General features: G+C 41.4%; 1 protein-coding gene across 7 annotated transcripts in view; it reads right to left on the bottom strand.

The window, feature by feature from the left end:
- The window catches only part of dip2a (disco-interacting protein 2 homolog A), a 185,138-nt gene that overhangs the window by 59,446 nt on the left and 112,519 nt on the right, over positions 1 to 13,173 (bottom strand). For all 7 annotated transcript variants that reach the window (XM_079880628.1, XM_079880629.1, XM_079880631.1 and 4 more), the window contains one exon: positions 6,990 to 7,235. In XM_079880628.1, coding sequence (XP_079736754.1) covers positions 6,990 to 7,235 — 246 coding nt within the window. The remainder of the gene's footprint in view (positions 1 to 6,989; positions 7,236 to 13,173) is intronic.

Raw genomic sequence — 13,173 nt, 5'->3', positions numbered from 1 at the left:
GCAACACCGCAGGAGAAATGCCAGCACAGGCATCCAGTATCCGTAGTTTCAGGTGCTGCACATCTCGTATCTTCACACCATAGACAATTGCCTTCAGATGACCCCAAAGATAAAAGTCTAAGGGGGTCAGATCGGGAGACCTTGGGGGCCATTCAGTGTGTGAAGAGTGGGAGAACAGGGTTGCATTGACAATCCAACACAATGGGCAGCACACTGAACACATTTTATAAGTGGTCAGAAACTTGTAAATAACTCATGAACGAATAAAGTTACGTTGAAACCAAGCACACCATTGTTTTTCTTGTGACATTACCAATACGTTTGATGTGTCACATGGCCCTCTTCCTATTGAAAAAACAAAAGTTGTATCCAAGATGGCCGACTTCTAAATGGCCACCATGGTCCCCACCCATCTTGAGGAGTTTTCCCCCTCACATATACTAATGTGCCACAAACAGGACTTTAATATCACCAACCATTCCCACGTTATTACGGTGTATTATGTATTATAAATGGCCCACCCTGTGGATAATATACCAATGCAATAAACTTTAATTAAACAACATATCATGTAACTGATGTACATGACTGATATAAAAAAACTAAGAGATATAGTTATTAAAATGAAGAGTCACACAGGGAATTATGGGAATGTTAGACTTACAGTGAATGTCTTCCAGATGACTTGATCTTATTCATTTCCAAAAACTGTACATCTAACCCTCTGCTCGCGTGGCGGTCAAAAATCATCTCTTTTTTATTATTAATATTATTTAAATGAAATGATTGTACTAGATTTTAGTTAGATTATGTTTTTTTATTTCATATTTTGTATTTTTAGGGGATTTTACGGTACTTTTTGGATCACAGACTTCAGTTTGGCCTATTTTTAAAGACGACACTTGGCAGATTATTGCTGAAGTGAAAAAAGATTAAAAAATAATTTTACGCTTATTGTTTAAACGTAAAATTAAAAATGCACAAAAATACTATTTTACATTTTTATATGATGTATTTTCCAAAACAGGTTTTACTGTAAAATCAAAGCCATGAATCTAATTAAGTCTTTAAAAAAAATTAGTTTTCAGTGAGATGTCATTTGGCCGCAGTACCAAACGCTTCCACTAAATGAAATTCGTCTCCCATTCATTACCAATGCGCTCATTTCAGACCACGAACAGTAGAGGTGTGGCTATTTTTAACTTTTAACCTTTTTTAATCAGGTCCATGATTTTTTTGTTCACACAGCAAGTGCCAAAAACTTTATTAAGTTTTGTACTATTCTGATGGAGTAAAAAACAAAAAACAAACACTAAACGTAAAAATTTTTGGTCAAAAAGTGTCTGAACATTATTTTACTGTAAAATAACATGCAATGTAAGGTTAGATCTATTACAGTTTTTCCCCCTATATAGTACGGGAACTTACTGTTTACCAATTAACAGGTGTTTAATGTCACATTTTTACAGTCTTTTACCGTTAAAATAATGTTTTTACAGTGTTGAGTATAGCGCTAGTGTTGATAGTGTTTTATAGTGTTGAGTTAAATTGAGAATTTTCTCTTGCTTTACACGCGTATCTCGTTTACTTTCACAGCAGCAGAAACATTCTCACAAAACATCTCTATCTGTGCTTAACTGAAGAAAGAACATCATGTTTGGGACGATATGAGAGTGAGTATTGCACATAATATTCCTTTAACTGGGTTTATTAACAGCGAAGGTTATGATTATTTCAGTTAATCCTGCTCAGTTCGCATGTGAGACGAGGCCAGCGCTGGCTTTCTCTGCACAGACTGGCTTCAGGACTGAAGATGTGCCAGCACAGCGGAAACAGCTCAGAAGCAGCAGGAGACACACACGCATGCAGACAGGACATCATCATCATCATCATCATCATCCTCATCCTCATCATCAGCGGCGGCAGAGCAGTGCAGTGTGTTAGCATTAGCATGTCCAGCTATGGAGATGAACGCAGGATCTGTGCTTGTGTGTAAGACAGTGAGCTGTTACAGAAACACACAGTTCGTCAGCCGAGACTTCACCACTGTTCAGAAGCTTCTAAGCCTCTTCTGCTCACCAAAGCTGCATTTATTTGATCAAAATACTGTAAAAACAGTGAAATATTATTATAATTTCAATCAGCTGTTTTCTATGTGAATATACAGTAAAGTGTAATGTATTCATGTGATCAAAGCTGAATTTTCAGCATCATTACTCCAGTCTTTAGTGTCACATGATCCTTCAGAAATCACTCTAATATGATGATCTGATGATCAAGAAACAGTTATGATTATTATCAGTGTTGAAAACAGTTGTGCTGCTTCATATTTCTGTGAAAACTTTTTAATTTTTTTCAAGATAGTTTGATGAATAGAAAGTTCAAAAGAACAGCATTTATTTGAAATATAATCTTTTGTAACATTATAAATGTCTTTACTGCCACTTTTGATTAATTAAATGCATCCTTGCAGAATGAAAATCTAGCACACATTTCCACCTGTTCCTCACACAGAGCTGTCGTACGGCTTCAGAAGATCTGAAACATCAGGCACACGTCTTATGACTAGTTTTATAACACTATCACAGTGCTGTTCTGCCACAGGCCCAGTCTCTGTTCACTTTCACTGTGAGTCTGCGAAACATCTACTGTTGAGATCGTACAGGTTCGAGACGGCATGAGTGCGAGTCGATGAATGACAGTATATTCATTTCTATGTGGACTATTCCCTTCAGCAGCACCAAGACACCACACATCTTTATCAGCTCGAGAGGACACATGTGAACAGCGGGCGGTGATAAGGGGTGTGTCACATTCACCGTCTGTCATCGTCCTGTCTGCACTACACTTCCCAGAGTCCTCAGTCATCACCTGCACCTGGTCCTCATCACCATCATCATCACTGTCACCTGTTGTTTCTGTCATTTCCCTGTGTATTTAAGTTCCTCTGTTTCAGTCTTCAGTGTCGGTCAATGTTTGTGGTAATGTTTGTGCACTAGCACACTGTACTGCTTGTTTTCATGTTGGGAAAATTAAACCTTTGTTATTATTTGTACTTCGACTTCGCGCCTCCTTCATCATCTTCATCTTCAACCTAGAAAGCGTTACAGATTGACCGACCCTGAAAAATAGGCTCTAAAGGATGGACCCAGTCACGAAACTCTGCTCCATCTTCCAGGAGGAACGCCCCATAGAGGTCTATGTGGGTGAGTTTGTGGAATTTTGCCACCTGGCTCCACTCAACGACAGGGAACTGAAGGACTGTTTTTGGTTGGGTCTGGACCTAGAAGTAGGTTTATATTTGCCAGATGTAGACCCCAATTGTACTCTGGCCCAGTATATTGACTTTGTTTTATTATGCTGTGGATCGCCCTTCACCGTGGGCGAATCAGCGCCTTCTCCGCTGGTCCCGTCCAGCTCAGAGCCCTCTTCGCCGCTGGTCCCGTCCAGCTCAGAGCCCTCTTCGCCGCTGGTCCCGTCCAGCTCAAAGATTTCTTCGCTGCTGGTCCCGTCCAGCGCAGAGCCCCCTTCGCCGCTGGTCCCGTCCAGCGCAGAGCCCCCTTCACCGCTGGTCCCGTCCAGCACTGAGCCCCCTTCACCGCTGGTCCCGTCCAGCACTGAGCCCCCTTCACCGCTGGTCCCGTCCAGCACTGAGCCCCCTTCACCGCTGGTCCCGTCCAGCACTGAGCCCCCTTCACCGCTGGTCCCGTCCAGCACTGAGCCCCCTTCACCGCTGGTCCCGTCCAGCACTGAGCCCCCTTCACCGCTGGTCCTGCCCAGCACAAAGCCTTCACCGCTGGTCCTGCCCAGCACAAAGCCCTCATCGCTGGATCTGCCCAGCACAGAGCCCTCACCGCTGGATCTGCCCAGCACCGAGCCCTCGTCGCTGGATCTGCCCAGCACCGAGCCCTCTTCGCTGGATCTGCCCAGCACCGAGCCCTCTTCGCTGGATCTGCCCAGCACCGAGCCCTCATCGCTGGATCTGCCCAGCACGAGCCCTCATCGCTGCCCAGCACCGAGCCCTCTCTGGTACCCGGGACTTTTCCCAAGTATTTTTTTGGGGGGGGGGGCATAGGGCTCCGTCCTGGCCACTCGAGGGGCCATGGCCACCTGAGGGGTCCTCACCACCATGGCCACCTGAAGGGTCTTCACCACCATGGCCACCTGAAGGGTCTTCACCACCATGGCCACCTGAAGGGTCTTCTCCGCCGTGGCCACCCGAAGGGTCTTCTCCGCCCTGGCCACCCGAAGGGTCCGCACCGCCCTGGCCACCCGAAGGGTCCGCACCGCCCTGGCCACCCGAAGGGTCCGCACCGCCCTGGCCACCCGAAGGGTCCGCACCGCCATGGCCACCCGAAGGGTCCGCACCGCCATGGCCACCCGAAGGGTCCGCACCGCCATGGCCACCCGAAGGGTCCGCACCGCCATGGCCACCCGAAGGGTCCGCACCGCCATGGCCACCCGAAGGGTCCGCACCGCCATGGCCACCCGAAGGGTCCGCACCGCCAGGGCCTTATCCTCAACCTGCACCGCCTTGGTCCTGTCTTCAACCTGCACCGCCTTGGTTCTGTCTTCTGTCTGCACCGTCGTGATCACCTCCTCCTCTGTCTGTCCTGCCACCATCCTGGAGTCCGTCCTTCTGAACCTGTTCCACCTTCCCGTCACGGACTCCAGGATGCCCACCCCCCCCTCCCGTATGCTGCCTTCTTCGGCGCGGGACGCGCCTTGCGGGAGGGGGGAGTAATGTCACATTCACCGTCTGTCATCGTCCTGTCTGCACTACACTTCCCAGAGTCCTCAGTCATCACCTGCACCTGGTCCTCATCACCATCATCATCACTGTCACCTGTTGTTTCTGTCATTTCCCTGTGTATTTAAGTTCCTCTGTTTCAGTCTTCAGTGTCGGTCAATGTTTGTGGTAATGTTTGTGCACTAGCACACTGTACTGCTTGTTTTCATGTTGGGAAAATTAAACCTTGTCCCTGGTCCTCTTAGATCTGAGCTCTGCCTTCGATATGGTCGATCACTCAACCCTTATTTTTCGACTGAAAAATTTAGGCATTCATGGCACCGTTTTAAATTGGTTTCAGTCCTTTTTAACTAATAGAACATTCTCTGTATGCATTGAAAATTGCACTTCCTCAGCAGCTCATCTTTCCTGTGGTGTACCACAGGGATCCATTCTAGCTCCGATATTATTCTCTCTTTATCTGTTACCATTGGGTTCTATTTTTTCTAAACACGGAGTGTCATTTCATTTATATGCCGACGACACCCAATTGTACTTTCCATTTAAACAAAACAACTCAAGCTCTCTAGAAGTCCTTCTTGCATGTTTTCAGGAAGTGAAGATATGGCTTACACAAAATTTTTTAGCTCTTAATGAAAACAAAACTGAAGTAATATTGTTTGGACCAAATGATCGCTATGACTCCGGTACTTTAGATCTTGATGAGTTAAATCCTCATGTTACTTCATCAGCAAAAAATCTAGGTTTCTTATTCGATTCAGGCCTTAAGTTTGATCAACAAATTAACTCTGTTGTTAAATCTTGTTTCTTTCACTTACGGCGTCTTGCAAAAGTAAAATCTTTTCTCTCTTCTAAGAACTTCGAAATAGTCATTCATGCGTTTATCACCTCACGACTAGAATATTGCAACTCACTTTATTTCGGAGCTAACAAATCATCAATAGGGCGCCTTCAATTAGTACAAAATGCTGCTGCCAGGCTGTTGACTGGTAGTCGAAAGTTCGATCACATTACGCCTATCCTAACTTCTCTAAATTGGATACCAGTCAGAAAGAGAATAGAGTTCAAAATTTTAATTTTTGTTTTCAAATCATTACACGGCCTAGCACCGGGGTACCTATCGGACCTCATACACTATCACAACCCACCCAGGTCACTCAGGTCTAGTAACCTTGGATTGCTCTCTGTACGTCGATCGAGACTGAAACATCGAGGTGACCGAGCCTTTGAAATAGCAGGCCCCAAATTATGGAATAGCCTACCATTATCAATTCGATCAGAGTCGTCAATTGCCACTTTCAAATCAAAGCTTAAAAGATACTTTCTTAATGCTGATCCTTAATCTACTTTCTTAACCTGTAAATGTATTATTTTTAATGTGTTTTTATTTTAGTATGCTTGTAATCATATTGACTGCTCTTGTAATTTTATTATATAGTATTGTATATTGTATTGTGTATTGTATAGTATTTACTAATTGTATTGATTATCTTGTCCTGTTCAGCACTTTGGTCAACCATGGGTTGTTTTTAAATGTGCTCTATAAATAAATAATGAATGAATGAATGAAACCTTTGTTATTATTTGTACTTCGACTTCGCGCCTCCATCATCTTCAACCTAGAAAGCGTTACAGGGTGTTTGATTGTGATTTCACTTTTCTAACTTTAGTTAGTGTGTAATGTTGCTGTTTGAGCATAAACAACATCTGCAAAGTTACAACGCTCAAAGCTCAAAGCAAAGGGAGATATTTTATTTTAAATAACTTTTTAAGGGCTACAACAAACGGCTGGTAGAGACTACACCACATTCCTCCCGGATTAGTGACATCATGAACCCTAAAATAAACCCCGCCCCCGGAACACAGGGGTCTATATGGCTCTGATAAGAACGAGCTGTTGAAGCTCCGCCCCCTGTGCCGGGAGAAGCAGCTCATTTGCATTTAAAGGAACAGACACAAAACGACGCATTTTTGCTCACCCTCAAAAAAGGACAATTGTAACATGCTATAAAAAAATATCTATAGAGTATATTGAGCTAAAACTTCACACACACACACACACACACACACACACTCTGGGGACATCAGAGACTTATTTTACATCTTGTGAAAAGTGTAAGTATACCACCCCTTTAACTGATCAGTACTGACCCAGCTGTGTGTGTGTGTGTGTGTGTGTGTGTGTGTGTTCAGTACTGACCCAGCTGTGTGTGTGTGTGTGTGTGTGTTCAGTACTGACCCAGCTGTGTGTGAGCCATGAGGTCGGCCAGCACGGTGGCCGCTGAAGCAGAGGTGGTGTTGGAGGAGTGATGGGCTCTTCCTCCGGGGTGTGATGAGGTGGAGGAGGCGGACGAGGAGGTGGACGAGCCCTGGATGACCCTGTTGAACCAGTGCTCCACGCTCGGGTGCGCCTGGTACGGGGACGAGGAGCAGATCCGACCCTGCCGGCGCAGCGAACCCTCGTCTTCTGACGCCGACGACGTGTCTGTGAGCGCAGGAACAGCAGGTGAGATGAGAACAGGTACAGAACAGGTGAGATGAGAACAGGTGAGATGAGAACAGGTGAGATGAGAACAGGTGAGATGAGAACAGGAACAGCAGGAGAGATGAGAACAGGTACAGAACAGGAGAGATGAGAACAGGTACAGAACAGGTGAGATGAGAACAGGTACAGAACAGGTGAGATGAGAACAGGTACAATCGCATACAGAGTGTCAAGTGTCACTGACACTCATCACAAACTTCCTTTTTCCTCATCAGTTTTGCTCTTTTAATCAGCTGTTTTTGCTGATTTTTAAAGTCCCCCTTTGGTGAAAATCCAGCTTTTAATGTTGTTTATATGTCTATGTGGTGTTTTTAATATGCTTTAAGACAAACCATGTGCAAATTCATAAAAAAGTATTTTCTCTTTAAAACTGCAGTGAACCAAAGACAGTCTCAAAAACACGCTTTGAAATCGCTGGTGTTTCTGACGTCACAAACTACCTTGTGACCAATCAGATCAACGTGTGATCGTCAACCAGTGGATCTCTGAGCTGAGGGAGTGAGTGGAGGCGGGGCTCATTTGGATATTCATAGAACCGCGCATACTAAACGAGGCAAGGGTGTCGAGTTACATTCAAGATATTTTCACGGAAAAAACTTTTAAATATGTCATTTTGGAGATCAAAGATGAGTTTTAAGGGATAAAATGATTGAGTACAGGAGGACTTTAAGCAGAGAATCACTTTATTAATCTGATCCAGTCATTTGTCACAAGCAGTCTCACATTTCTTTACATCTTCATTTTGAACAACATATTTATTGTTTTATCATTTCACTTTTCTTTTTTTTTTTTGCTTGAGAAGTTTTACATACATCTCTTTAATTTAAATTCAGCTTGGTTTGATATTTTGTCATCTAATGTAAGGAAATGCCCTACATTTATAAAGGTACGTTTACATGACAACGATGTACTAAAAACAGAAACTTTTTTCCTTTACGTTTTTCATGTACAACAACGACAACGTTCTCAAAATGATCCCCGTTCACACGGATATTTGTAAAGAAACTTTGTAAAGAAACACTATAGATTAAACAACTAATATGCATACGCATGACGTCACTATCTTACACAAATTCACGATTTTGTAGTTTACACAATGACCAAAACAGTATCGCTTTCAAAAACTTGCACTTTGAAGCCCATTTCCAAAAGTTAGAGTTTTCATCCCCCAAAACGCCATTGTCGAGTAAATGAACAGTGAAAACGCGTAAAATTATTCCTATTTTAAGTCTAAAATGGTGTTGTGTAAATTGACCCTGAGTGTGACTTAATCATCCTAATGCTTTTTGGGGGCCACTGTACAGTAAAATGTCTTCAAAATAAAATCTACTGAAAGCTTCCATCCTAAACACCAGGAGGACTGATATATGATCGCTCTGGGAGAGGAAGTCCTCAGTCCACACTGAAACATGACTTTGGTGAGATCTGCCGGGGGAAACACATATGAAGTGATGCTCATGTGGTCAGAAGCGGAGCGTGTGAGGTCTGCAGTTATGATGACGCATGACTGCATCATTTTCCCTATTATAAATACATTATAAATGTTACGCCATTGAAAATAACAGATGTCCGACAATTAATTAATAAAATAGCTCAAACTGTGTGCTGTGGTGTAAAGAGTGTAACAACAGAGAGAAAAAGACATTTAAAAGAGATTATAATGAATTCACGATTAATTAACTCTATTAGAAAAGTATAATTATCATTAACCCATTACCAATAATGATCTGCTGTTTGCTAGTTCATTTACGTTTTATGTCAGACGTTCTGAAACGGCTATGATAGATATGATATATGATAGATATGATATATGATAGATATGACAGATATGATATATGATAGATATGATATATGACAGATATGATGAATGATAGATATGATATATGACAGATATATGATAGAAGGAATTGCGAGGCCTTTAACGGGGCCTTTAAATGTAAAATTGTGGTATTTTTATTGTCCAAAATACTATAATGTGCTTATAGTAATATCTTCCTCATGAACAAGTCACATGATTTGAGCTACAACAGAGTGAAACGAGTTACTAAATGATGTTTAATGCTTTAGCATGTAATACTCTATTATTTACATTCCATAAAAGTTGCTTTTCAATGTTCATTGTATTATTTTCTTCATCAAACACAGAGAAATGAACAGAGAAAAGACTGTCAGAATGAAAGATTTGAAGACAAAGGCGAGAGAGACTGACTGAAGGAAGCCTGCAGGAGGGAGCCGATCTATTTAACATTAATTATGCACTTAATCACCCGCGGGGAGCAATTACTATAGAGCGTGTCCAGCGAATTAAGAGACAGACACTGAGCAACAAACAGTCATGCATGAAACGTGGAAGCCATTATCCTAATGTGTGTGTGTACTGATGAAGGAGAATGATGTGTGATACCTGTGATTATCAGACACACACACACACACACACGCACTCAACTCAAGACTAACCTACACAAATTACATATGAAAATCAAGCTTGGCTTTTCCTGTTGTAATGATGAAGATGATGAAGATGATGATGAAGATGATGATGAAGATGATGATGATGATGATGATGATTTAGAGAACAAGGTGCCCAAAGATCAGCATCCAATATGATATGAATATCAATATACACAATATCTACTTAAAAATAATTGACATACTCTACCATTCAAAAGTTTGGGGTCAGTACAGAAATTAATATTTTTATTCAGCAAGGATGCATTAAATTGATCAAATATTATATATTTAAAATGATACAAAAGATTTTTATTTCAAATAAATGCTGTTCTTTAGAAAATGTATCATATTCAACACTGATAATAATCATAAATGTGTCTTGATCATCAAATCATCATATTAGAGTGATTTCTGAAGGATCATGTGACTCTGAAGACTGGAGTAATGATGCTGAACATTCAGCTTTGATCACATATACTATTGTAAGTAACTCATTATAAATATAGAAATAGTTATCCAGTATATTTTGGAGCTGAAACAATTTTTATGATCAGAATGTGAGTCAATTCCCTCTTGAAAGGAGTGCATGTTTAATGATCTATAAAGAGCCTGGTGAAAACTAGAACTATTGTAATTGTATTGTGACTCCATGTCCTCGGGCACTATGAGTGTAACCTTGACACAGATTCAGGAGGAGGAAGACACAATAGAGAGAGAAACTGACAATGACAAGGAGGAGGCCGAGATGAACTGAAATGAGTAGATGTGTCAAGAAAGACACCTAACGACCGCTATCCTGACAATAACTGGCAAGCTGGCCTTTAAAACAGAAATAATTCTTCTAAAACCTCTCCATCGGTGGGTGCAGCAGCGAGGTGTGTGTCTCTGAGATCGGGACACTGCAGACATCAGCAGAAACGCCAGGGAAAGTGGGTCAGACGGCATTTCTCAAGCTGGTCAGATCCAGACAGAAGCAGAATCCAATCAGACACACTGTTCTGAGGAGGGAAGAGTGTACATCCACACCACACCACTGGGTCTCGCACGTCACATGACTGATGCTCTATGTGGAGGTGCAAATGAGATTTGAGAGGGGTAGGATTGAAAGCTATGATTTTAGAGCATTTGTAGCATGATTATATCATGTAGCAATTAACGCCATTTTCAGAGGCCTCGGAATATAATGCACAAACTTTCATGATACTTTATGGTGCTTTTTGTTCTGGTTTGGAGATTGAAAGCATGTAGACACTACATACTTTAACATGTAGGGCCTATGAAATGTATTTTTCCCAAATCCTTCTTAATTTTTCTGTTTTTTTTTTTTTTAATTTTAATGGCAAGTTTTTATAAGCATGTCTAATTAATTGAAATATCTTTACACTTATGGATTTTAACAACAAATTAAGAATTTTTTTATTTTTGACATTTTCTAATCAATTGAATTCATAAAAATGTAACATTTTTTTTTTTATTTTTTTTTTTACAATAATAGGGCCTTGTGGAATGTTTTATCTTTTCAGAAAATCTGTGTTGTCCATTTATATTTTTCCGAATTTATACAAATTTATTGTCAAAAATGGTGTTAATATATTCATCTAAAATGTTGCCAAATTCTGTGACATTCCACGTTATATAGTAAATTCCACTTTTATGACTGGATTCCTTGATTCCATCCGGATTTTCTGCACCACGGATATCATAATTAGAAGGTGCCAGTTATGTATGTAAAAAAACGGCATCATAATTCTTCAAAATGTCCTGCAGGTCTGAAGCGTTAATGAGTAAATGACAGATTTTTCATTTTTGGGTTTCTTTAAGACCCGCCTCAAGAGTGAAGCGAGAGGGCAAGAGTGGGGCATCTGACAGGCCAGATGGGTTATCAGATCATCTCCGTCGGGGCAATCAGACAGCTTTAGTGCGTTACTGCGTCCATGCAGGGCACAAAAGACTTAGCGGACCATGACCAATTCCCACAGGGAGCGACCCTGAATGGCTCCCGTTATGCTGATCTGACCCCACCCTTGAACCTTTAATCCCGTTGACCTTTCCCTGACTTCATCATTCTGACCGAAGAAGGACAGAAGAGTGTATCCGGACACCAAGACTCTGAAACTCGTTAGCGTTAAACAAACACTGCATTAATGTAATCCATATTGACGGACAAAGCAAAGACGTTACACAAACATGAGGTGTGAGAGATGAGCTTATCTGACCACAGGATGTAATAATGCGCCATTATGAAGATCTCATCAGACATAACTAAATAAACTGTGAAAGGCCAAATATAGTCTTACTGATATAACAACATCAACACAGATGAGACAAAACAAAATAACCAATAGGAACGACAAATCATGGATTTTAATGCATGAAACTCTTCAAGGTAGCTAACTGTTTTTTTTCCAAGCCAATCGATCTCTACCTTATGCAACCTTATTGTTTTCTGTCCCTCCTCCTCCCCAGCACCACCTGTCTAGATCAGCTACGCCGTTCTCCCTGCTTTTCCTCTATAGTATATTTCAACTCATGCCAAAACTACTCCTACCTACACTCTTTTCTTATCATCAAAATCCTGTTAAAATCTTTTTCAAGAATTGTCATCATGATTGCAACTCTCCAAGACAGCAATGAGATTACATGGAGGACAAATGGAGATTCATTCTCCTGCTTCTCAGATTGATCTCCTGTACATCTCACATACATTTCCTATTGAGCTTCAGAAGTGATCTTAATAATATCTCAAACTGTGCTCAGATTTGCCAAAGTACCAAAGTCTGCCATCAAAAGTCGAAGATTTCAATATGAACTCAAATATTTTACAAGAAAATGGAACTAAACCGTTGAAAACGGAACCAAATTATATAATCTGAGTTGTCCGCATTAATGCTACCTCTCTGTACTGTTAATGTACAGTGTGTCAACAAGTGTGTCTTTTTTATTTCTCCTAAGGGATTCAGTTAATACTTAAAAGACTCAAAGTCACATGAGCTATGAAAAAAGATGTTGTCAATCTCTCATACCCCAAAATAAGGAAGGGTCCATTAGCTAAATGTTGTGTGTTAGCTAAATGTAATACTCAAATAGCTAAATATGCCGCCAGTGGGTCAATAAAGCTGGAGCTCTGTTAAACATCTCCATATGCAAGCGTGTGGGAAGGTGGTCTGGGAACTGAGTGGTCAGGAGCAGTTCTCTTTGTGTAAATAATGAGGCTATTATTCAGAAAACTATGCATTGTTCTCCCAAGACTCAGAAGATCAAAACATCCCCTACTGAAAAACCCAGCATGGTCACCAGCAGCAGGTGTGTGTTTTCATGCTGGGATCAACAGGGAAGGCTGGCTGCTGGTTTGCTGTTCAACGGCATGTAGAGCAGGAGTTCTTGTGGACCAGCAAACCAGTTTTACTTGAGAATATCACGATTATGA

Source organism: Squalius cephalus, assembly GCF_949319135.1.
Source record: "Squalius cephalus genome assembly, chromosome: 9".
Lineage (NCBI taxonomy): Eukaryota > Metazoa > Chordata > Actinopteri > Cypriniformes > Leuciscidae > Squalius > Squalius cephalus.
This window is presented reverse-complemented; position numbering and strand designations above follow the sequence as displayed.